Source organism: Sminthopsis crassicaudata, chromosome 1 (genome assembly GCF_048593235.1).
Source record: "Sminthopsis crassicaudata isolate SCR6 chromosome 1, ASM4859323v1, whole genome shotgun sequence".
In the NCBI taxonomy this organism is placed as follows: domain Eukaryota; kingdom Metazoa; phylum Chordata; class Mammalia; order Dasyuromorphia; family Dasyuridae; genus Sminthopsis; species Sminthopsis crassicaudata.
In genome coordinates, this window is record NC_133617.1 from 267,926,496 (window position 1) to 267,949,791 (window position 23,296).

The 23,296-nt window shown below is 34.6% G+C and overlaps 1 protein-coding gene across 11 annotated transcripts in view; it reads left to right on the forward strand.

The window, feature by feature from the left end:
* CHD7 (chromodomain helicase DNA binding protein 7) overlaps window positions 1-23,296 on the forward strand; it is a 224,135-nt gene that overhangs the window by 189,009 nt on the left and 11,830 nt on the right. For 9 of the 11 annotated variants that reach the window (XM_074278743.1, XM_074278751.1, XM_074278753.1 and 6 more), the window contains 17 exons: window positions 5,543-5,753; window positions 6,517-6,712; window positions 7,237-7,404; window positions 7,573-7,752; window positions 8,037-8,147; window positions 8,246-8,451; window positions 13,704-13,903; window positions 14,085-14,244; window positions 17,114-17,203; window positions 17,740-17,843; window positions 19,257-19,386; window positions 19,707-19,779; window positions 19,938-20,007; window positions 20,835-21,063; window positions 21,342-21,550; window positions 21,704-22,369; window positions 23,042-23,202. In XM_074278743.1, the coding sequence (XP_074134844.1) occupies window positions 5,543-5,753; window positions 6,517-6,712; window positions 7,237-7,404; window positions 7,573-7,752; window positions 8,037-8,147; window positions 8,246-8,451; window positions 13,704-13,903; window positions 14,085-14,244; window positions 17,114-17,203; window positions 17,740-17,843; window positions 19,257-19,386; window positions 19,707-19,779; window positions 19,938-20,007; window positions 20,835-21,063; window positions 21,342-21,550; window positions 21,704-22,369; window positions 23,042-23,202 (3,164 nt within the window). The remainder of the gene's footprint in view (window positions 1-5,542; window positions 5,754-6,516; window positions 6,713-7,236; window positions 7,405-7,572; window positions 7,753-8,036; window positions 8,148-8,245; window positions 8,452-13,703; window positions 13,904-14,084; window positions 14,245-17,113; window positions 17,204-17,739; window positions 17,844-19,256; window positions 19,387-19,706; window positions 19,780-19,937; window positions 20,008-20,834; window positions 21,064-21,341; window positions 21,551-21,703; window positions 22,370-23,041; window positions 23,203-23,296) is intronic. The other 2 variants (XM_074278750.1, XM_074278752.1) reach the window with 2 other exon arrangements.

Genomic DNA, 23,296 nt, shown 5'->3' on the forward strand with positions numbered 1-23,296 from the left:
ACTCTTTCCATTTGGTGTGCTCTTCAGCTTTCATGGATGATTACACAGATGATTATTACAGACATAATTCCCAGATTCATCTTTAGTTTTTCTTTCCTGAGTTTCAATCCCATATTGCTAGTGTTCTATGAGATACTTTGAACTGAGTGTCTTATAGGCATTACAAACTTAATTTGTTCAAACTGAACCCATTTTATAATTCCACCAAATTGTTGATCCTCTCCCTAACTTCTGTTCTGTCAAGAACATCATGACCAAAAAGATGGACCACAAATCTGGAACCAGATTGTGAATTATTAAACTTATAAATGAGTTACACTGGAATGTTAATAGTCACTGTTGACTTCGCATTTGGTGTTAATAAATCAAAAATCCGTTGTATCTACAAAAAGTAGGAAAGTATTCATAAAAGGGTTCATGAATTTGCTCCAGAAAGTGCTAAAATCACTTCTCACATGTGTGATAAAGGAATTGGGAAAACAAAAAAGGAACTAAATTTGTGGGTAAATGAGATTGTTGTCACCCCTACCCTCCCTCCAGCCAGCATCCCACCTTCCCTGTTCCCTGTGACCAAGGTATGTGTTTCTCATCAGCGAACAGTTCAACCACTGAGCTGAAAGGAAGATTGGAGGTTGCATGGAGGATTTTCCCTTTCCCTCTTTTACCTCAATAAAAGAATCAATTCTTCTGACAGCACTATTCCTCTTCCCATCTAATGTTGCCTTTCCTTTCTCCTGATTTTTATGGGTTGTGTCATGGTTACTGGTTGGAAAAATATGTTATGAAAATTAATATTTTATAAAGAATTATAAACAAAAAAAGTATGTTTTCACCAATATCTGGTAAAAGATTTGTAGTTTTTCGTAGTTGTAATAATGTTAACTCCCTGCAAAAGTTAAAGATTGACTGTGCTTCCTTAGGTTGAACTAAAAACAACTTTTTTGTTATTCCTATCCATCCTTTGCTTCTAGCTCTGTCTTCTTGGGACAACTAAAGCATGTTTGACTCTTTCCTCTTCACAACCATCATAGCTTCTCTTTCGTTTTCTCCATTCCCATTTTCTTATTTCATGGCATTATCACATCAACATCAAGATCATTCTCCTTTATATATTCTCCAACTTGTCGATATTCTGCCTAAAATGTAGAGCCCAAAACAAATATGTACTTTAAATATATCTGTATACTAGGTCCAAAGCAATGGCTCCCAAATTTTTTTTAAGCATATAAAAACTCACTTTTTAGCATGAAAACATTTCTGACTTTCTACATTATAATTATATATTAAATTGTTGATTAAGAAAACACATACTAGCAGATATAAGAATATTTACTTAAATGGAATCATGCTGCATATTTTGTTAAGGCCAAATAAGTCTCAAAATGACAAAACCGATTGCATGTAGAGATTCAAGAGCTCCTTGTAATAACTTCTAAGGGAAAACCCTAGTCTGAAGAATGCATGAAGGCATGCACCTGGCCAGAAGAGTTGTTCTCTATATCTATTTATTTTTCCAGTACTTTTTAGCCACAACTTTATTACTTAAATCTGGCTTCAGTATTCAAGGTCATCTAAAACTAGCTCCACCTTTTCTAACCTTATCTTATCTCTTACTGTGCTCCTTTCCTTGTTTTTCAGAAGTTCTTCTGCCTTGTTTATGCTGTCCACCTTCCTGTTTAGGCTCAATTCCTATCACTATCCCCCTCCTTCCCACAAGACCCTGCCCTGGGGGCACTTTTTCCTCCGAAGCCCTGATCTCTGCTTAAAGAGGTTCTTGATCTCAATCTCTCTCTTCTTTCTTAGTTAATATGTATGTTTCCCCCATCCTCTAACATTAGCTTGTAAATTCCCTATGATCCAGGTTTGTAGTGTTTCTATCTTTGTATTCTTAGCCCGCCTTCCTCGTAGTAGGCATTTAGTAAATTTTTATTTAATTAAGCAGTCCTAGAGTATGGACAAGAAAGCATACTAAGTACAATAAGTTGGCTATGGAACCCAAAAGGAAGTCTGTAACCTTAGAAGATAAGATTAAAATTCTAAATGACTCTACTATACTTCATTTAATAAGGGAAAGTGAATTTAAAGTACTTTTGTTTTTAAGATGTACACTTTAAAATTTGTTTTTGAAATGTACATGTTAAATCAGTAGTATAGCAGAAAAAGATCTAGCAGTGATGGTAGACCATTAGACTGAAAAAATTCCAATATATACATCATTTAAAAAAAAAATCAAGCAGGCAATAGGGTTAAATAAATAAATCTTTATATTTAGTGTTGGTTCAACCTTTACTAACTTCATTGAACTGTATATTTAATATTAGAAAATTAGATAAGGTCTGTAAATGATCAGGATTAATTGAAGAATGTTTATCTCCCTTTCTTCCCCTCTGTGGATACTTGCCATCTGTTTTCTATCTCCACCAAAAAGAAAAAGTAAAATTATAAAGGGAAATAGTGAAAATTGGTATACCTTATAAAGAGAAATTTTGCTAACTTTCTTGTTGATTTGTAAGAGCAAATCATCTATCTTGATGGCTTCAGTATGCTGGTTATATATCTGTATTAGGCCTTCTTTGTGATCAAAAAAATCCAACCTAAAATACAACAAAAAAATACAACCTAACCTCCTTATATCATCATTTACTTACTTCAAATAATAGTTTACATACAGAATTCCAGTTTAATTGAAATTAAAGCCATGTTAAAACATAAAGATTCAGGAATACCAGTAAGTTTACCATATGTTAAATAGTATTCCATGTGCCTAATTTGTGTTGTGTGTATATTTATTTACCTGTATACACATGCATACATGATACGCCTTTAAGATTTACAAAATTGGTTTTACTAGCAAGTTTAATAATTTTTAAAATAGTTCATTTACCACTTAATTCTAATTTGAAAAATATTTGGAAAATTTAAAAATCAGGAATGCTCTTTGCTTTCTAGTTTGAATAAACATAAAGAATAATATAAAAACTAATCTGTTTAACACAATATTTTAGGCTTCTGTTTAGTCTAAAAATTCTACCTTTGTATAATAGCATTTTCAAAGTTATCACTAGGTTTTGTTTTTTTAGTAGTTTTTTGTTTTGTCAAAATAACTATATATCATTGTTAATTAATAGAAATATCCAGAATATTTAGTTTATATATTCAAATACCTTTTTTTGGGGGGGAGGGAGTATGGCAGAAATGGGAAGCCCTGGACTTGGAGTCAGAAAACTTAAATTCAGTATGGACTCTGACAGTGTTCTCTGATGATAAAATATTTACTGTGAATGAGAAAATATTTTGTATCCAGGATACTTTATTATTAATCAGAATGTCACAGAAGCACTTCCCAAATATTAAAGGGTTAGTCTTTCACAAATCAAAAATGTTTTGCTTTCCAAGGGCCTCTCACACTTATTTATCTTCTTAGAGGTAAATAGTGAGCCTTGGGCCTGGAATCATAAAGACCTGAATTTAAATCTAGCCTCAGATATTTTCTGTTTGTGTGATCCTGGGCAAGTCACTTAAACTCTGTTTGCCTCAGTATTTTCATTTGTAAAATGGGTGTAATGACACCTACCTCCAACTCTTGTTAAGATTAATGTAAATAATAATTGTGAAGTGCTTAGTCTAGTTGTTGGGATAAGTACTATATAAAGATTAATTATTATGACTTATTTTGATGGGAATTAGTTTAATTTAAAGTGTAGAGGCCTGGGTTCAAAAAAAAAATAACTACTGGTAGTGATAGAATTATGGAAAATTAGTGAAATTTCAGTTTTGTCATCTATAAGATAAAAATAATAATATACTATCTTAATGACAGGATTTTATGAGAAAAACACCTTATAGACCCAGAATGCTATCAGTGTATGAATTGTTGAGATGGGAGAGGGGAATCCCATTTGGAAATACTAGTTTTCTCTTGCTCTCTTTCCATAGGCCACTCCTCCCCCCCTTTTTAAAAATCTACTAATTTATTATATAATTTAAATTATTAAAGCTTAAAACCACAATAAAATTTTTGAAACACCCTGTGTGTTAATTTTTAATTGTTTTTCAGGAGAAGAAAAGTTAGTGTTTTCTAGAAAGTTTTAGTACTCGATGAAGGAATTACATGCCTTTAACTGGTTCTCAGTAAAAAAGAAAAAAAATCTCTGTATATGTACACACACACACACACACACACACACCTAGTTAACATGTTATAGTTGCTTACATGACCATAATATGAGTTGATTTCTACCAGTAACCTTTCAGTAGATATATATTTGTAGATATGTCATCAGTTTGTAAAGGTAGTTCTGTTTGATTAAAGGTTTTTCTTTCCAAACTTTACTTAACTTTTAAAAACCTGGACATATGCTTAACTCCTCCATCTCACCCCTTACACAATTAATTTAAATACTTGGGGAGGGGGACTATTAATAGGAGGAAGTTAATAAACTTTTTAGCACATACCATATAGTTGCTATTAAATGAATTCTTGTTGATTGATAAGTTAGTTCCTGGGACTAGGGAGGAAAAGTCCCATTAGGTGATTGTTTTATATTTATAACCCCTTTATCTTAGACAGAAATCTAGTTCATAAACAATTTTATTTCATCCACATTTTTGTTCTGTCCAGAATGTAGCTTGAATCAAAAGCCATGCCTTTTTTAATTCACAGACATGATTAGAGACCAGTCCAAGGTTTTATATTTTTAAGTTGAAACTCCTTAGTAATATAGAAAGTTTTGTTTGCTACTATCTAAATAATCCATCAAGAATAAAAAATCTGTTTTGGAGAAAGAAAATAGTTCCATTTTTCCCTATATTTATAATACCTCAAAAAAAGTACTAAAAAGTTTTGTGGTTTTTTTTTTTTTGGGGGGGGGGAAGAAGAATTCAAGCTTAGAAGTTCTTGTATGAAATATTTATTGCAATGTAAATTAAATTTTTCCCCCTTGGCTAACTACCAGGGAAAAAATATCAAAAACAAAATGAATGGAAACATTTTTAAAAATTAGAAATCATTAAATAACCTAGAAAGACGAGCCTTGCTTTGTATTGATTTTGGGCAATGACTGTATTAATGTGTTGATAGACTAAAATTGCCATACTGTACTCCAGTTTTTAAAATGTCATTTTCTTAATCCTAGAACATATTTTGGTTGTTTGTGTTTGTGTTCCGCTAGTAAACATTTCTTCATTTCTTTAACAATTTAGCTTCCAAAATTTCAGTAGGTATCTGGCCCATTGGCTTGTTTCTGCCACTTCTGGCTTGACAGTCTGTTGTTGAAATTCAGTTATTACAGACAGCAAACACTTGTTTATTGGAAAAAATGTCTTTTTCCTTCAAATGTGTTATACTTAAAACTTTGATCCCTTCTGTGCATTTATATTTTTGCATAGGTTTAGCTATGTGTCAGTTTGTATATTCTTGTTCATAAATATGAGTGAGCTTACACCATTCCTACAGCCTGCATCAGGTCTTGAAAGCAAGTTCATTGTTTTTAGTAATAAAAACCTTTTACAGTATTCACGTAATGCTGTCCAATCTCTGCAGGTGCTGAAGAGAAAATTTTGGAAGAGTTTAAAGAAACACACAATGCAGACTCTCCAGATTTTCAGCTCCAGGCAATGATCCAGGCTGCTGGCAAGCTAGTGCTGATTGACAAGCTGCTGCCAAAACTGAAGGCTGGTGGCCACAGGGTGCTTATCTTTTCCCAGATGGTGCGCTGCTTGGACATACTGGAAGACTACCTCATTCAAAGACGGTAAGGGCAACAGTATGATAAGAATAAAAATGAAATAAAAATCAACTTACAGATACATTAACTTTTTGACAATATAAGTGACACTTATGGTAAATGGAGTAAAAATTGAACCTCTAAATTTTACAGTGATCTAACTGATATTAGGGTAGGAGGTAGAAGATGGGAAATACATATATAGTTATAGAATTACATAGCATTCCTCTTTAATTGTATTTTATATAATGATTTCAATATGGTACCTTTGTAGATCTTACTGAGTTATCCTTTAGTTCATCATTTTCATCTTTTTTTTTTTTAAGGAGAGTAGGCGTGGGATGGGGAAGGTGAGAGAAACATTCTTATGAAGAATACAAATTGCATTTGAATTGATTTGGATAATGGGGGGGTATTTTGTATGAGTTATTTCAATGACCCAAATATTATACTGAAAGGGAAAAAATGTTTTCAGACAGGACAGATGTCTATTTTTTAAACAAAGAGAAAAAGATAACCCCCTTTTTACCCTGAACAAATACTGGTTTCATTATCTGTACAATGAAAGAGTTTGACTAAATCATCTTTAAGATCTTTTATGGCTCAAACATATTATGAATTTAACCCAAACATATTATGAATTTACATATTATTATTCTGCTAGTAAATAAACATGTCCATCATGCTGAATAGCGTGAATATCTAATTTGTATTGAATTAAGGAGAATGAGGATTTTAAAGAAACACAAAATCACCTGCCAGACCTTTTTGTAACATTAATCTGTTTCAGGTACCCATATGAAAGAATTGATGGCCGAGTAAGAGGCAACCTTCGTCAGGCAGCTATTGACAGGTTTTCTAGGCCTGATTCTGATAGGTTCGTTTTCCTCCTGTGTACAAGAGCAGGAGGTTTGGGCATTAATCTGACTGCTGCTGATACCTGCATCATCTTTGATTCAGACTGGAATCCTCAAAATGATCTTCAGGTAAACTTAGGAGACAAATCTTGCTTAGTTTTTTGTTTTTTTTTTTGTTTTGTTTTTTAATAACATTTAACTATTATGTTCATTAGTTTTAAAAAAAATCAATTAATAAGCATTTATTAAGGACTTGCTATATGCCAGATAATGTATAAAACAATTCCTATTTGTAAGTAGTTTACATTCTAACAGGGAAGATGTCACCTTTGTATGTGTGTGTGTGTATGTGTACATGTGGTTATGCATACTTGTATATTCTGAGTAAATATGAATAAAACAAATATCTAAAGCAGATAAGTATGAGATTAATTACTTAAAATTTTGTTATCTAATTCTGGTAATGCTACATGCTTTATACAGAAAAAGCCAGCTTATGTTACTTTGTTAAGTGTATTAAACATTATAAATAATATCTTAATGTGTTATTAATATTCTAAACCTTATCTAAACTCATTAGATTAGTTATATTTATTTAACTTGCAATTGAATATTCTTCTCTACCATCCCACACTAATTTCTCTATATTCCAGGCCCAGGCTAGATGTCACAGAATAGGACAAAGCAAATCTGTAAAAATCTACAGATTAATCACAAGAAACTCTTATGAAAGAGAAATGTTTGACAAGGCAAGCTTGAAACTTGGCCTGGATAAAGCTGTTTTACAGTCCATGAGTGGAAGAGAAAATGCTACAAATGGGGTAAAAAAAAAGTCTTTAAATTCTGTACTGATTCCTTGATTTATGAAGATAATTTTATTCTTAGAATGAATTAAGCATTTATTTGTATCATGCTTTATTTTACCTGAATTTATATATTTCCTGTCTTTGTGAAATTAAGTGTTAATGCATTCTATTCCTTGGTTTTAGGTGCAGCAGCTTTCCAAGAAGGAAATAGAAGATCTTCTACGCAAAGGTGCTTATGGTGCACTTATGGATGAAGAGGATGAAGGGTCTAAATTCTGTGAAGAAGATATTGATCAGATCCTTCTGAGGCGGACACACACCATTACTATTGAGTCTGAAGGGAAGGGCTCTACATTTGCTAAGGTGTGAATTAATCTGTTACAATGAGATCTGATTATGTTAGGCAGCAGCAGAATAAAGGAAAAAACATGGCTTTTTCTTGATAACTTGCCGTTATAATGTTAAATCAAGACTTTGCTCAACACCTGTTACCTAATTGTTGACTGAATGATTGAATTCAGGAAGAGTATATATGTGTGTGTGTGTGTGTGTGTGTGTGTGTGTGTGTGTGTGAGAGAGAGAGAGAGAGAGAGCACAATTTTTTAAACAGTTACATATTTATTGATACATGTATCTTCAACCTTCAGGCTAGTTTTGTTGCATCTGGAAATAGAACAGATATATCCTTGGATGATCCAAATTTTTGGCAGAAGTGGGCTAAAAAAGCTGAATTGGATATTGATGCTTTAAATGGACGAGTGAGTAAAAGTGCCATTCAAATATTTATCTCATCTGTAGCACTGTTTTTTGTTTTTTCCCCCACAAGTTTCACATTTCTTTCTGGTTTTTGTTTCAGAACAATCTGGTTATTGACACTCCAAGAGTGAGGAAGCAAACTAGACTTTATAGCGCTGTGAAAGAAGATGAGCTGATGGAATTTTCAGATTTGGAAAGTGATTCAGAAGAAAAGCCTAGCACAAAGCCCCGGAGACCTCAGGACAAGTCTCAGGGTTATGCAAGGAGTGAATGTTTTAGAGTTGAAAAGAATCTTCTAGTTTATGGGTAAGCAAACTGACTTGAGATATAAAATATAAATTTATAAGATATAAAACATAAATATATAAGATATAAAGCTTTTCTTTATTTTATGGTTTGGGGCTACTTTGACATATGTATAATATGATCAAGTGATCAAGGTCACAAAACTTGAAAGGCAGCATTGAGTCATGAGGGCTCAACTTAAAAGTGAGAATGACACAGACTCTTACTTATTAATTTTGTGGCCTTAAGTACATCTTTTAAGGCTTAGCCTTTATACTGTAGGGAAGATCTTTATGTTATCAGTTTCCAAGTGAGGTTCAGATAAGATAATATGCATAAAGTGCTCAGCATCTGCAAAACACTAAGTAACTTTTAGATTGTCATAATTAATAAAACATATAAAATGAAAGTATTCTGCCAATTTCCAGGGATTATCTTGAGTATCTGTGATGTTGATTAATAGTAATGGAATCATTCATAATGAAGGGAAAGTCTGCTTGTCTGGTGTTAAAATCCTCAGCAATGGAAAGAAACCATTTCTAATCAGATCTAATCAAATAATCAAAATCAGTATCAAGAGAAAAGTATAGTAAGAATCTCATTGATCCCTGGAAGCTAATTAAGCATATTCTTTCTATATATTATTTGTTTCCTAAATCTTTTGCTTGTAATAATACTACTAATGATATTTAATTATAATAATGCTTGTGTTAATTATCTAATAAATTTTAATTCTATCATTAATGTATTGTGTTAAAGATTACAATTTTTTTGTGATAATAATAATATGTATTATTTATTGCAAAAGATGTATAAAAGACAATAAAAACAAGTTCCCTTGAAATCTCTTCTAAGTCAACTAAAACACTAGCTCAGAGATAATGTGTTGGAGGGTAGGATAGAATTCTTTAGAAGAGTACTGGATATTAGATGAATCATAGTTTATTTTTTTTTAAGCTTTTGCATCTGGCTTCTCCTTCAGTTTTTTAGTTGGTAGCCCCTATAAAATGAATTTCATTGCTATGACTTATATAGGATATATTGTGTAACAGGTGTATATTACCTTTTCCTCTCTTAACAGCTACCCTAAGCCAGGAACCAGGTGGTGTTCATTGAATAAAAAAGGAAAATTGAGATAATTTGTATTAGAAGAACTTGGCTTTTTTTTTTTTTTAGATTCTGCATTTGTTTTGTTTTTGGTTTTGTCTTTGGTTAACAAGTAACAGTTACTCTTCATTTTCTCCTCATTATCATATTAATCCTAACCTCTTCAGAGCCTAGCCATCTAAACTCTCAGATCACTTGGGAGGCTGGTATATGTAACATATTTCTTATATTTTTCAAAGCATTTCTTTTTTACTTGCCTACTCAGTATAGAAAGGATCTATGTCAGCTACACATCATTTCTGTCACATAGAATTGCACTGAGATTCCTAGCAATGAATTATTTGTTAAAAATCCATTATAATTGAATAACTAAGATGGATATATGTAAAATTGTATTATTATGATACGACCTTGAGTTTGCCTTTCATGTCCCTGGGCCTCAATTTCTCAAAATAAATAGTTGAACTTATGATCTGCTTTCCAGCTCTGAGATCTGTGATCCTAGGAACACAAAATCCTAGGATGCTGATTTTGAGGGTACTTTTAAAGTTTGAAATTGTATTTTGCTAAAGTTTCAATGAGTCCTTTATGTTTATATTTCACTTTTTCTCCATTTCTTTTAACACAGCCTTGTCCCAAAAACAACTGTATTAAACATTTCAAATTTCGATCATCTATTATTATCTACTATGCAGATCTATGCAAAACAAGCCTGATTCTTGAGGACTACCTTTATCTAATCCTTTTGCTATCTCTCTCTTCTCTAGTCAAGACTCTAAGTGTTAAATGCTGGGGATGCAAACAGACAATTCTCCAACAATGCAAACAAACTCCCCAGGGAGTTACTGTCTAAAGGAGGAGACAAAATACAAACAAATATGTATAAAACAAGCTATATACAGGACATAGCAAGAATAATTCAGAGAAGAAAGACATTAGAATTTAAAAGGTTTAGAAAAGACTTTCTGTAAAAGATAGGAATTTAATTGGGACTTATGGGAAACTAGGAAATGTAAGTCTGTGTTATTGAGGAGGGAGAGGATTCTAGGCAAAGGGATAGCCAGAAATGAGAGAGATGGAGTATCTTGTGGATGGAATGGCAAGAGACCACGTCACCAAATCAAAGGATATGGTTTGGGAGTAAGGTAGAAGATAATGAAAAGTTAAGCGGGGAACTAGGTTATGATGGGCTTTGAATGCCAAAGAAAGCATTTTGCATTTAATCTTGTAGGCAATAAAGAATTACTGAGAATTTTTTGAGTAGAGGAGTGACTTAGTTGGATCTGTATTCTAAAAAATAAATCACTTTGATGATGGATGTAAGGAAGGATGGAGTTGGGAGAGAAGAGGCAGTTGGATCTACTTGTAGGCTGTTGCACTATGTAGTCTTAACTGTGAGTTGATAAGGGTCTGTACTAGAATGATGACAAGTTGGAGAGAAAGGCACATATTTTTAGAAATGTTACAAAGGTGAAATCAACAGGTCTTAGCAACAGCTTGGATGTAGGGGGCTGGTTGGGGGAATACAGTGAGAGATAATGAAGTCTTGAGCAAATCTGAGAGACTAAGAACATGGTGTCTTCCTCAGCAGTAATTTGAAAGATAGGATAGAAAGAAGGAAGGTGGGAAGGGATAATAAGTTCTGTTTTGGTCATAGTGAGTTTGAGACAAGTAATGAGCATCCAGTTTGAGATATCTGAAAGGTAATATGATGCAGTATTTGAGAATTGCAAAGAAGCTGGAGCATAGAGATGATAATTAAATCCATGAAAGCTGATAAGATCACCAAGTGAAATAAAATAGAGAGAGACTAGAATAGGGCCTAGGATAGAAGCCTGAGGAATACCTATGGTAAATTGGCATGATCTAAATGAGGATTCTTCAAAGGAACTTTAGGAATGGTCAAATAAAGGGGACAGAAATCAGGAACCAAAAACTTAAGAGAGGAAATAGCATCAAGGAAGAGAGAGAGATCAGCAGTGTCAGAAGCTGCAGGAAAGTCAAGGAAAATAAGGATTGAGAAAAGCTCATTGAATTTGGCAACTATGAAATCATAGGTAGTGTTGGTGGAATGAAAAAATTAGAAGTCAGATTGAAAGGAAATAAGAGGAGAGTGAGAAAGGAGTGAAAGTTGGATACACCCATTCATTGTACATGGCCTTTTCTAGGCATTTAGCTACAAAGAGTAGAAGAAATGGGAATGAAAGAATCAAATGAAGATTTTTTTTTCAGGATGGAGGAGATAGCAAAACATTTGAAGTCAGTCAGAACAAGTCAGCAAGTAGGGAGAGATTAAAAATAAGTGATAGAGTGAAAATAACAGAGGGGACAATCTGAGAGACAATATGTGATGGAAAGGTATTACTTGAATGACTGGAGGGGTTAGCTTTTGTACCAAATAAGGCTACTTCATCTTGTGACTTGGGGTAAAGAAGAAAATAGTAGAAGGCTTCAAAATGATAAATTATGAGGAAGAAAGTAGAAGAATGAACTGCCTCACAGTGAATAACTTCAATATTTTTCTGTAAAATAGGAAGCAAAATTCTCAGCAGAGAGGCTGGTATGACTGTGAGGGAGCCATGGAAGATTTGAGGAGAGATGAAAAAGTTAGGAAGAGTTACTCTGGATAAAGGAATACTGAGTTAATAAGGGATGTGTATTAATATTATCTAGCAGTGAAGTTATTTAAAATAAGTTTTTAGTGAGCCAGTTAAAACAGTTGCATAATTTTCTCCATTTTTATTCTGCATGTAAAAATAGGAGCAAAGGTGCTAAATGATAGGAGTGTTTCCAAGGCTGAGAGCTGTCGGGGCATAATCAGTAATGTGATAAGGTAATTAAGGATTAAAGAGACCAGGACAGTACTGAGTTGAATTAGTCCCCTAAAGATCAAGTTGACTTAAAGAGGAAAAAATATGGGGAGAGTACAATGGAGATGGTCTGAGAGAGAATTTGATGGGTAAGTGTGGATGAAAAAATAGGATTTTATGAGGAAAAAGAGGAGAAGTGAGGAACCAGTATGATTGTGGTTAGATGAGGGGATTTTAGGATTCTTGAACATGGAGGTGCAACATTTGTGAATGGTAGCAAGATCAAGGGTATATCCATCTTTGTGTGTGACTGAGGTGGGAGCTCAGGGGAAATGAATAGCTTGAGGAACTTGTTTAGGAAATTTGAAGAACTAGGTATGTGTGTGTGTGTGCATCTGTGTGCATGTTTATTTATCTGTCTGTCTCCTAATATGAGGGCAAGAGTTGGGGGAAGGGAGAATAATTGTGAACCATGTACTAAACCTATTGAGGAAGGAAGGAATGATCTGGGATCTGGGACAACAGATGCCAGAATTTTGATTGGGTGATATATATTAATAGAATGAACCTTAAAATGATGGAGGTACAGGGAGAATCTATAAAGAATATAAAAGATCAAGGTGTTTTCTAATTATCCTGCTTAACTAGTAAGCTGAAGAGAATGATTGAAGATTCAGTCAATACTGGAAAAGATACTTCTACAAGTATCATGTTTCCCTTTTCACCTAGCATGCATATACAAGAGTTGGTAATTTTAATTTTTCTTTTGAATGAATGGGAGTATTGGATGCTTTTATTATTTGATTATTGCTCCTTTTTCATAAAGAAACTCAATGCACATTACAGCTTTTTTTTCATTAATTTTCAGAACATCCTTTTGAAATATATTGAGAGGACATACTAATATAGCACTCACCTTATTGTACTGTTCTTTTCAGGGTGGTCACTCCTAACCTTGAATTATTCCACTAGTTTAAAAGAATTATATAGCATCAAATCATAAAGATATTCATTTGAAGGGAGCAAGTTATACAATATATTCCCAAATCCCTGGATTCCATTAGTATTTTGGGACAACCCACTCTGCAGCTGATTTGGAAGGCTCATGTTAGACATGTGTACTTGATTATTTTTAGGGTAGTTCAGTTGCTACATTTACAAGCAGTAAACTTATTGCCTACTTTGTAAAATAAATACTCAACTTTTGAGTGCTGAGTTTTCCTGACTTGACCTTAAATAAAATATCATTAGTTCTGACCAAAAATTTCACAGCATAACTGATTTATGAAGATTAAAATGAAAACCTCATAGATAAGTGCCAGTAAAACGCCAACACACTGAATATTTTCCCTACAGTTGGGGTCGGTGGACTGACATCCTTTCTCATGGACGTTACAAACGTCAACTAACTGAACAAGATGTGGAAACCATCTGCCGTACCATCCTTGTCTACTGTCTCCATCATTACAAAGGGGATGAAAATATCAAAAGCTTCATTTGGGATCTGATCACTCCAACAGCTGATGGCCAGACCCGGGCCTTGGTTAATCATTCTGGTATGTTAGTGTCACTGTACTGTTTGGGGTTCATTGGTGGCAAAGAGCTGGCTGAGACCTTTGTGACATACTGCTGTTAAAAAGATGTAACATAAACCCTACATTTTCCTGTCTCTTAAGTATAAATATCTGACTCTGACACTGCAATTTGGATGGTGAAAAGCTTTTATTATTATTATAGGCTTATCAGCACCAGTGCCAAGGGGAAGGAAGGGAAAGAAAGTGAAAACCCAGAGTGCACAGCCAGTACTGCAAGATGCTGATTGGCTGGCAAGCTGCAACCCAGATGCCTTGTTTCAGGAGGATAGCTATAAGAAACATTTGAAACATCACTGTAACAAGTAAGCTTTTAAAGAATTAGTAACTGTGAGCATTGTTCTTTTGAAAATGTGTGGTGTTTTCTGCTTTTTGGGTTTTTTTTTTTTTTAAGACTTCTGGAATGTATGATTAGTGACTTTTGCACAGCTGTTCTGTCTCTCTTGAAGCATCAGAACAACTCAGATGATGCCTTCCTGGGTGGTTATCAAGTCTTTAGAAATGATTTATTTCTAACAAACATTTGGTAAAAAGTTATAGTCAGTTTTTATGTGATTCAACATTTAGCTAACTTTATGAAAAAATTTCAGTGGAAGCAGATATTTTTTCTCTCCCCTCCCCTCCCTTCTCATCCCATCCCATTATATATTTCCCAAGTAGAATATAGCAATTTTACAATACAAAATAAATAGAATATATTGAATTTGATGCCATTTCAGTACCTCAGTGCCTATTGAGCATTCAGAAAATATTTGTATAATTGAATTTTAATATCAATTATTGGAAAACTGTTTATATAACCACAGACTAAAGGAAGACCCATATATATATTAATGCTTCTGAGCTATTATTGAAAGGAAAGTTTCAGAATCAGAAACATTAGAAGATTTTTGTTTATAGTTCTGGGACTTTTTACAGACTGATTTTGATGATATTTTCCAGATTTTGTATATAAAGATTTTCTTCCTTATGTCTTCTCAGTTTATAATACTAATGTACTTTATTTTTAAAGATAGCAACTTAGTAGTACCTTCTAAAAAGGCATTCCAAGTATTACTGTTAGTTAACTTCCATTTGTTTGGGATTTATAGAAACCTTCTGATTTCTAGTCATATCCTTTTGAGTTTTGAATGCAAACAAATCAGGAAATGAGACTCATCCAAAGTAGATACATTTCCCTTAGTTTAATGTGGGAACAATGGCTTATGCTACCAAGCACTGCAGTTTCATTTCCCTCTCTAATATTTCTAACAGACTTCCTACCTTAGTATGGTCCCTGCAGTTGCATTCTGCATTTGTAAGCAGTAACTAATGTTCTTATTGTTTTTCCTCTTAGTCTTTGTGGGGGAAAATTTTTAACCCAACTAATCTTTAGTAGTTTGAAAATCTAAGCTCAGCCTACTTCATCTTCTCAAGCAATTCTCCTAAACCCTGTTTGTATCTAAAATGAGATGCTGTCTGTGGATAGAAAACAGGAGTTCATATTGGTTCTACTATAATTCATTGAAGTATTCCATTTGCTAAAAGCTTTAGGTTTTAGAGGGTAAGATTAATTCTGTCCTCCACCATTTCTGTCTCCTTCAAAAAGAGGAAAAAGATCCAGGATTCAATACAGACAGTTAATTCTTCTTGAAACATGAAGACCTCCTGCTTCAAGTGGCAAAAGCCATCAAAAGCATCTACTAGTGTTGATTTTTACTTAATTAAAATAATTCTGCCCAAAGTTTGGTCTACTCTTTCTCTTTCTGATAGCTTTTTTATCAGAAGTAGAATTCAGATGTTATGTTCCTAAGATACCAGATATAATTATGCTAAATGGTACCTTTGATTTTACTGGACTATCCTTCATTTGCTGCCAACTGTTGAGCCTACCTGTTGTAGAAAAAATTGAGATATAGAAAATAAAAAATGGATAAATAAAAAAATATATATGTATTTGGGGCTTTGGAGTACAGTCAGTCGTTCTTAGCAGCCATTTATCAGTAGTCTAAGCCCTGACTGATTACAGATGAGAAAAGGAAGTTGTGGATGGTCCATTCTAGTAAAATCCAGAATTGATGTGCAACACTGAAACTATCTGACACAAAGTATTCGTAATTTTAGAATTTCAGAAATAACCATTTGCTTCTTCCTTAAGAAAGAGGGTAGACATGTAGTAGTAAGTAACCTGCTTATGTCTATGAGGGTGGTCTTCAAGTAAATGTAACACCTCGAGCTGGCCAGCAGGGGATGCTGTATTTGGGTAAACACAGTGTAAGCCTGTGGGATTTGCCAGGTGGATTTTGTTGCAAAGAATAATGTCTTAGCCATTGTGAAAATCCAAATGGGATTTGATTACCTTGGAAAATCTGGTTCCTGGCATTCCAAGTGATTTTGACTGATCCCTTGGAAATCACTCCAAGAGCTTCAATAAATAGGACACATTTCAAATCCTGAGTAAAGTTTTTGGGTTTTTTTTTGTTACAGCTTATGCACAGGTTAAAAAAAAAAAACCAACAAAACAAAACACTGGTACAAACTAGAGGGAGGAAACAAAAGTGATTTACCCAAAGGGAGAGGGATTTCACCCACACACACACACACACACACACACACACACACACACACACACATATACACAACTACCACCTTTCTCGGAAACAAAAGTTGTATAATCTGAAAAACCTGACATTCCATATTGAAGGTTTATTGTAAGGTAGTAAAACCAGATTTTATATCTCGTTTATTCCTACAACTTCTGATGTGCTTCCAAAAATGGTATTAAGGCAGCAGCTGAGGAAATTTTATGAGATAATGAAGCAGAACAGTGACTGAAAGCCATCTGCTCAGTTGTTTACAAACTTGCTTCAATACTTCAGAGGCGATGGTGGAGTACGTGTCCAAACTTCACAAGCTGCACGAGGTAGAACTAAATGAAATGCGCCTGGGTTGGGCTGAGCTTGGTCCCTCTCTGTGCAGTGTAAGCGGTTGCCAGGCAGGCCTGTTGGAAGCCAGCAGAAAGCACCACACAGAGGTGATTATGTGCCACCATCTGTCACGCTTCAAGCCTACCATACAGCATGGCTAATCAGCCTTGGCAGGATGATGGATGAACAGCAGCAGCTGCCAAAAGCCACTGTTGGCAAACAGTCCTGAAGTTAAGAACTTTTCCCCCCCCTCTGTCTTCCTCTCCAGGGTCCTGCTGCGTGTCCGCATGCTGTACTATCTAAGACAAGAAGTGATAGGGGACCAGGCAGATAAGATCTTAGAGGGTGCTGACTCAAGGTTAGTGCAAGTGCACATTTTTTTCTATGCCTTATTGTGGAGATCGGTGTAGTCTGAAAACATTTTAAACATTGTGTTTAAGAACCTTCATAAGCTACTATCAATGACTCCTCTCTCTGTGCAACTTGAATGTGATTGTCTTAGTTTTGAGCTTAGGAGTATGATAGGAAGCTCGGTGAGCCTCGTTTTTTATTATGTGTGTGTCTGAGTAATGTTCCTATGTGAGTTACTTTTAGTCATTCTTTTAATTAACTGAAGATGGTTTGAAGGTATCCTTTTAAAGATGTTGCCACATAAGGTTTGTTTATAAAGGTAGATAGCAAAATGTTTTACCTTGACCTCTGCTGTCTTCCTTAGCCTTCACTTCACCACATTACCCAGATCTCTCCACATAAATTCCATAATGAAGGCTGTATTGGTGTATATATATATTGCACATAATACATAGGGTTTGGGGGCTTTTGTTTGTTTTTGTTTTTATTTGATTATCTTACTGGTACTTGATTTAAGCATAATTTAAGTTATTTTCTTTGCAGTGAAACAGATGTATGGATACCTGAACCTTTCCATGCTGAAGTTCCTACAGATTGGTGGGATAAGGAAGCAGATAAATCCCTCTTAATTGGAGTATACAAACATGGTAAGTGAGGCTTCCCTTTGTGTATTTGAATACAACTTGACTGCATGGCTTTATCTGTATTTTAGAACTCTTCACACGCCTTCTTCCCGTCATAATATTAATGAGCATAGTTCCAAAGGACTCTTGGCTTCTACTGTTTTTCTGCATTAAAAGTCTAATTTGAACTGTAAATATCAGATGCTGTTTTTAAATGTTTGTAGATTATTTGAGAAGAAAATATTTCTTTCTTGGCTGTAAATAAAACAAAACCATATTTGTTTTAATAATAGCCAAGTAGCACTATAGATCTCCATAAACTTTGCTTCCACGACTGCTTCTCTTGCTAATTCTGCCAACCAGTGTCAAAGTGGACGGTGGGCTTAACCTCTGCTATTAATCTGTACAAGTGCCTCCTGGGCTTTGTTCCAAGCAATATTTCACAAATGTCAGTGCTGAGAACTCCCGGCTCCCTTGAGTGGGATGCAGCCTTGTTAACTTTGAAAGGCTGGGGATGTGGAGCTGGCAGGATATATACAGTGAGCGATTCCTGATTATAATCCCAATTCTCTGGAGGTCGTAGAGGTATTCTCAGCAGCCCAGCCTGACTAAAGGGGAGAATGATGGCTTATAAAACCTTTCATGATTACAGTTTGGCTTGGGGCTCTACAGCAGTTAGGAGCAGTGTGTTGTAGTACAAATCCTAATTGAATTGTGCTGTTCTGCCTATGTACAGCAGCCACGTTTTGTGAGCTCAGCTGAGGCAAGTCTAGCCTAAAAATCATTTCCCTGCCGTGCACTGTTGGGCTCTGCCATTTTCCATCTAGTCAACTTGGGCAGTAAAAAAGCAAATTGCAGTGTATAAACCATAGAGGGAACAGCATCATTTCCCTGACATGCATCATCCCAAACCTAGAAAGACAGGTCCTCAGGCCTTATGTAGAGGAGGTTTGGGGTCAGTTGATGGTACAAGTTCCAGCAGGACTGAAACTGTTCACAAAGGGTAATGGGAGTGAAAAAAAATGAGTATCATTGTAGAGTACCATTGCCATAAAGAACCCATTAAGAAGCCTTTCAAATATCAGACAAAATTAGATCCAATTTAAAAAAAAAAAGGTGTGTGAGGGGATCTTCCTAAACATCATGTCATTATTTTATAATAAAAAAAAAAGGATTTACCTATTAGCATTGATCATATTTTTTGTAATATTTTGAAAATAACTTGTACTCAAAAAACTTCATATAACATACTCATTCCTAGGATACTTTGGTTAAAAACAGATTTTTGTTTCCTTCAACTCAATATTGATAATAACCTTGATTCAGAAACAAAATATGCGTCATGTATCTGTGCCATGAATCTTTCTGTGACAAGGCTTTTTTTTGTTTCTGTTTTTGTTTGCTTCATCTGCGGGGTGGTGGTGGTGATGGAAACAGGCTATGAGAAGTACAATTCTATGAGAGCTGACCCAGCACTGTGTTTTCTGGAACGGGTTGGCATGCCTGATGCCAAGGCCATAGCTGCTGAGCAAAGAGGAACAGACATGTTAGCAGATGGTGGTGATGGGTAAGAAGGATGTTTAATATTTTAATAAACTTTATGTCAGTATCACATATATTGGCAAGATTCAATTTTTATATTTTTTATTTACTATACAGAATTAACATGGGCACTTAAATGACTGCCATTGATTTGTTCTATTATCTCTTGAATATAAATCTGGTCCCTACCAAATAATTCTCTTTTTTGCCACTTCATGTTTTGGTGCTATTTATTTCCCTCTTTGATAGCAGGTCTCAGGTACATAACAAATGGATTATGATTTGGGAAAGTAAAGTTCACTTGTTTATCAGTTTTATTTTATTTTTAAATTAAATTATCAATAGGGGAGAATTTGACCGAGAAGATGAAGACCCTGAATACAAACCAACCAGAATACCATTCAAGGATGAAATAGATGTAAGAACTTGAATATATTTGATTCTCAATTCAATATTTATAACAAAAAATTATTTTAGGTCCATAAAACATTAACTTTGTGAGGAAAAATACTTTTTTCCTAAAAGCTAAAGAAAAATAAAAATCTAAAGAACTTACTTTTTTTTTTTTCCCCCAAGGAATTTGCAAATTCACCTCCAGAGGAGAAGGAAGAATCTATGGAGATACATACTACAGGTAACACTACAGGTAACACTGCATGAGAGTTAATGAGGGGAAGTGAATTCACATTGCATGATTTTGATTCATGTTAATGCCAAAGACATTAGATACCTTTGTCTTTTTTAGATTTTATCTTACTTGTTAAACATTATGAAAAATCATATTTTCTTACTGTTTGATCTCCCTCCCCCATAATTTAGCATTTTTCTGTTACCTGTAAATAATTCCTGTTAATGTTTGTTTTATGATTACACAGTGGGATTTATCTATAAAAGAATGATTCAGGGTAATTTGGATTAAAAGAGTTAAGCTTTGGGGGTTTTCTGCTGTTGGTAATAATTATCAAGCATCATTAGAAATGCAAGAACTATTGCCAAATATAGAGATTAAATTTTGCTATGTATGTATGTAGTAAATATAACCTCTTGCCCAGTATGTAAAATCATTGCATTATTGGTAAATTTATGGTCTTTTTGATCCATGAACTTCCTTTGAAAAAAATATAGTTACATAGAATGTAAGATATAAAATAAATTTATATAAATATATATATATATGTGTATATATATATATATATGTGTGTGTGTGTGTGTGTGTGTGTGTACAATATCTACATATACTCACATATTTGACAAATAACCATACATTTTTTCTGAAGCAGTAATTTCATTTTTACACTCAAGTAATTAACTTTACACTAGTAATTATTCCTAATTTATATTTTTACATTTTTAGGGCACTGAGCCATCCTTTCTGTAGTGTGGCCCGAATGTTAATAAGTCATCTTATTTTGTTGTGAATTGCAAAGAAGCAAGTAGGCATTAAAAAAAAAAAAATTTTCCCCACTCCCCTAGGCAAGCACAGTGAAAGTAATGCTGAGTTAGGCCAACTTTACTGGCCTAACACCTCAACCCTGACTACCCGTCTGCGCCGCCTCATTACTGCCTATCAGCGCAGCTATAAAAGGCAACAAATGAGGCAAGAGGCACTAATGAAGACTGACCGACGAAGGCGGCGTCCTCGGGAGGAAGTGAGAGCCCTGGAAGCAGAAAGAGAAGCTATTATATCTGAAAAACGTCAAAAGTGAGGTTTTTTTTTTTTTTTTAGTTTTGTTCAATTCCCTCCACATGCTCTTCCTTTATGTTCTTTTTTTTGGGGGGGAGAGGAGGTGGTATGTAGCCCATCATCAATTATATTGTTTATGAAAAAATTTAAAAAACCAAAGCACTTGAGTTTTTGTTTTTCCCTTGAATACTTCATTGCTTAGTTTATGAAGGGTAGGGGTTGGGAAGAGACTAACAGCTAGCTTTAATCTCTTTTATTCGGGTGCATTCAAGATAATATCTTTCTTTTTTCAATAGATGGACAAGAAGAGAAGAGGCAGATTTTTACCGTGTAGTTTCTACTTTTGGAATTATTTTTGATCCTATGAAACAACAGTTTGACTGGAACCAATTCCGAGCCTTTGCCAGACTTGACAAAAAGTCTGATGAGAGTTTAGAGAAATATTTCAACTGTTTTGTAGCCATGTGTAGGCGAGTATGCCGAATGCCAGCAAAGCCAGATGACGGTAGGTATACTGATGAATAGAAAAGACTATTCAATAATAAATAAGCAACTAAAAGCAAACAAATAAAAATACTGTTTATAAGTTAATTAGTTGCACTTTAGAAACTAGTGTTTTTGTTTTATCAAGATAAATAGAGTTGCTTTTGTGTTGTAGAACCACCCGATCTCTCTTCCATGATTGAGCCCATCACTGAAGAGCGTGCCTCTAGAACTTTATACCGCATAGAACTGTTGAGGAAAATAAGAGAACAAGTTCTTCATCATCCTCAGCTGGGAGAAAGGCTAAAACTCTGCCAGCCAAGCTTGGATTTGCCAGAGTGGTGGGAATGTGGTAAACATGACAAAGATCTATTGGTTGGTGCTGCTAAACATGGAGTCAGTAGGACGGATTATCATATCTTGAATGATCCTGAGTTGTCCTTCTTAGATGCCCACAAAAACTTTGCTCAAAATAGAGGGACAGGTAGTATATCTTCCTTAAACCCACTGGCTACTGGATTCAGTCAGACTCCTCCAGTTATCTCATCAACCCACATTCAAGATGAAAAGACTATAGAACCAGCTGAAATTAAAATAGAGGAGTCTGACCATCCAGTGATCAAAGAAAAATCTGAGGTTGAGGAAGAGGAAGCCAATCCTGGAGAAAAAGACATGAAGCAGGAATGTGAGGCTGAGACATCTTCTGTTAAAAGTGAAACGAAGGATATTGAAATTAGTGCAGATGCTGATCCAAAGTCTATTTCAGAAAAAGGTTCTGAAGAAGATGAAGAAGAAAAATTAGATGATGATGATAAATCAGAAGAGTCTTCCCAGCCTGAAGGTAAAGTCTCCACACCTAATTCTCTTGTTCCAGTTATGAACAGCTTTCCCTGACACATACTATCCAACAGAATCATGCTTAACTTTGTCCTATGAACTTCTTTGTTATATTCCAGGTTGCTCTTGAATACTAAAAGTTATTCATTAGTTTTGATATGTTATCCTGATGTATAAACATGACAACTTTCATACATTCTAAACCATAAAAGAATGGGTTTAGACAAATGTGTGATCTTTTACTGTTGAGTGACAAAAGGTTGCATTTATATTTACAGTGTATCAGACATGACATGCCAGTAAATGAACTATTCCTCTTGAATTGGAGGACAGGGAGAGGTCCTTTGAAGAAGAGTTTTTAATTAGTAGTAAATATCCTACCCAATATACTATCATTACTCATTTTTTTCATGGTCCTTCTATATAGGTAAAGGGATAGAATCAGGACACAGAAGAAATTTCCTCTAGAAAGTAACTTGTTGGTGTCTGATTACTGCAGATTACTCAAAGTAGAAATAAAGTACAAAATGATATGTTTCAGCCATAGCTGTCACTTCTAGTGAACAATTGCTGGAAAATTACCCTTTTTTCTCTAACTTAATTCTTGTTCTGCCTGAGTTTCAGTTACAGGCACTGTCCTGTTTATAGTTCATGCATATCAACTCTTCCATTTCAGCAGGAACTGCCTCTCAGGGGAAGAATTTTGATGAAGAAAGCAATGCATCTATGAGCACTGCCCGGGATGAGACCCGGGATGGATTTTATATGGAGGATGGAGATCCTTCTGTAGCTCAGCTCCTTCATGAAAGAACTTTCACTTTTTCTTTTTGGCCTAAGGTTGGTGGTACTTTATTTTTTTTTTGATCAGAATGTATGAGGTGGGGGATAGTTTCCCAAATTGTTCCCTTTTGTATTTTCCCCAAATAATTAT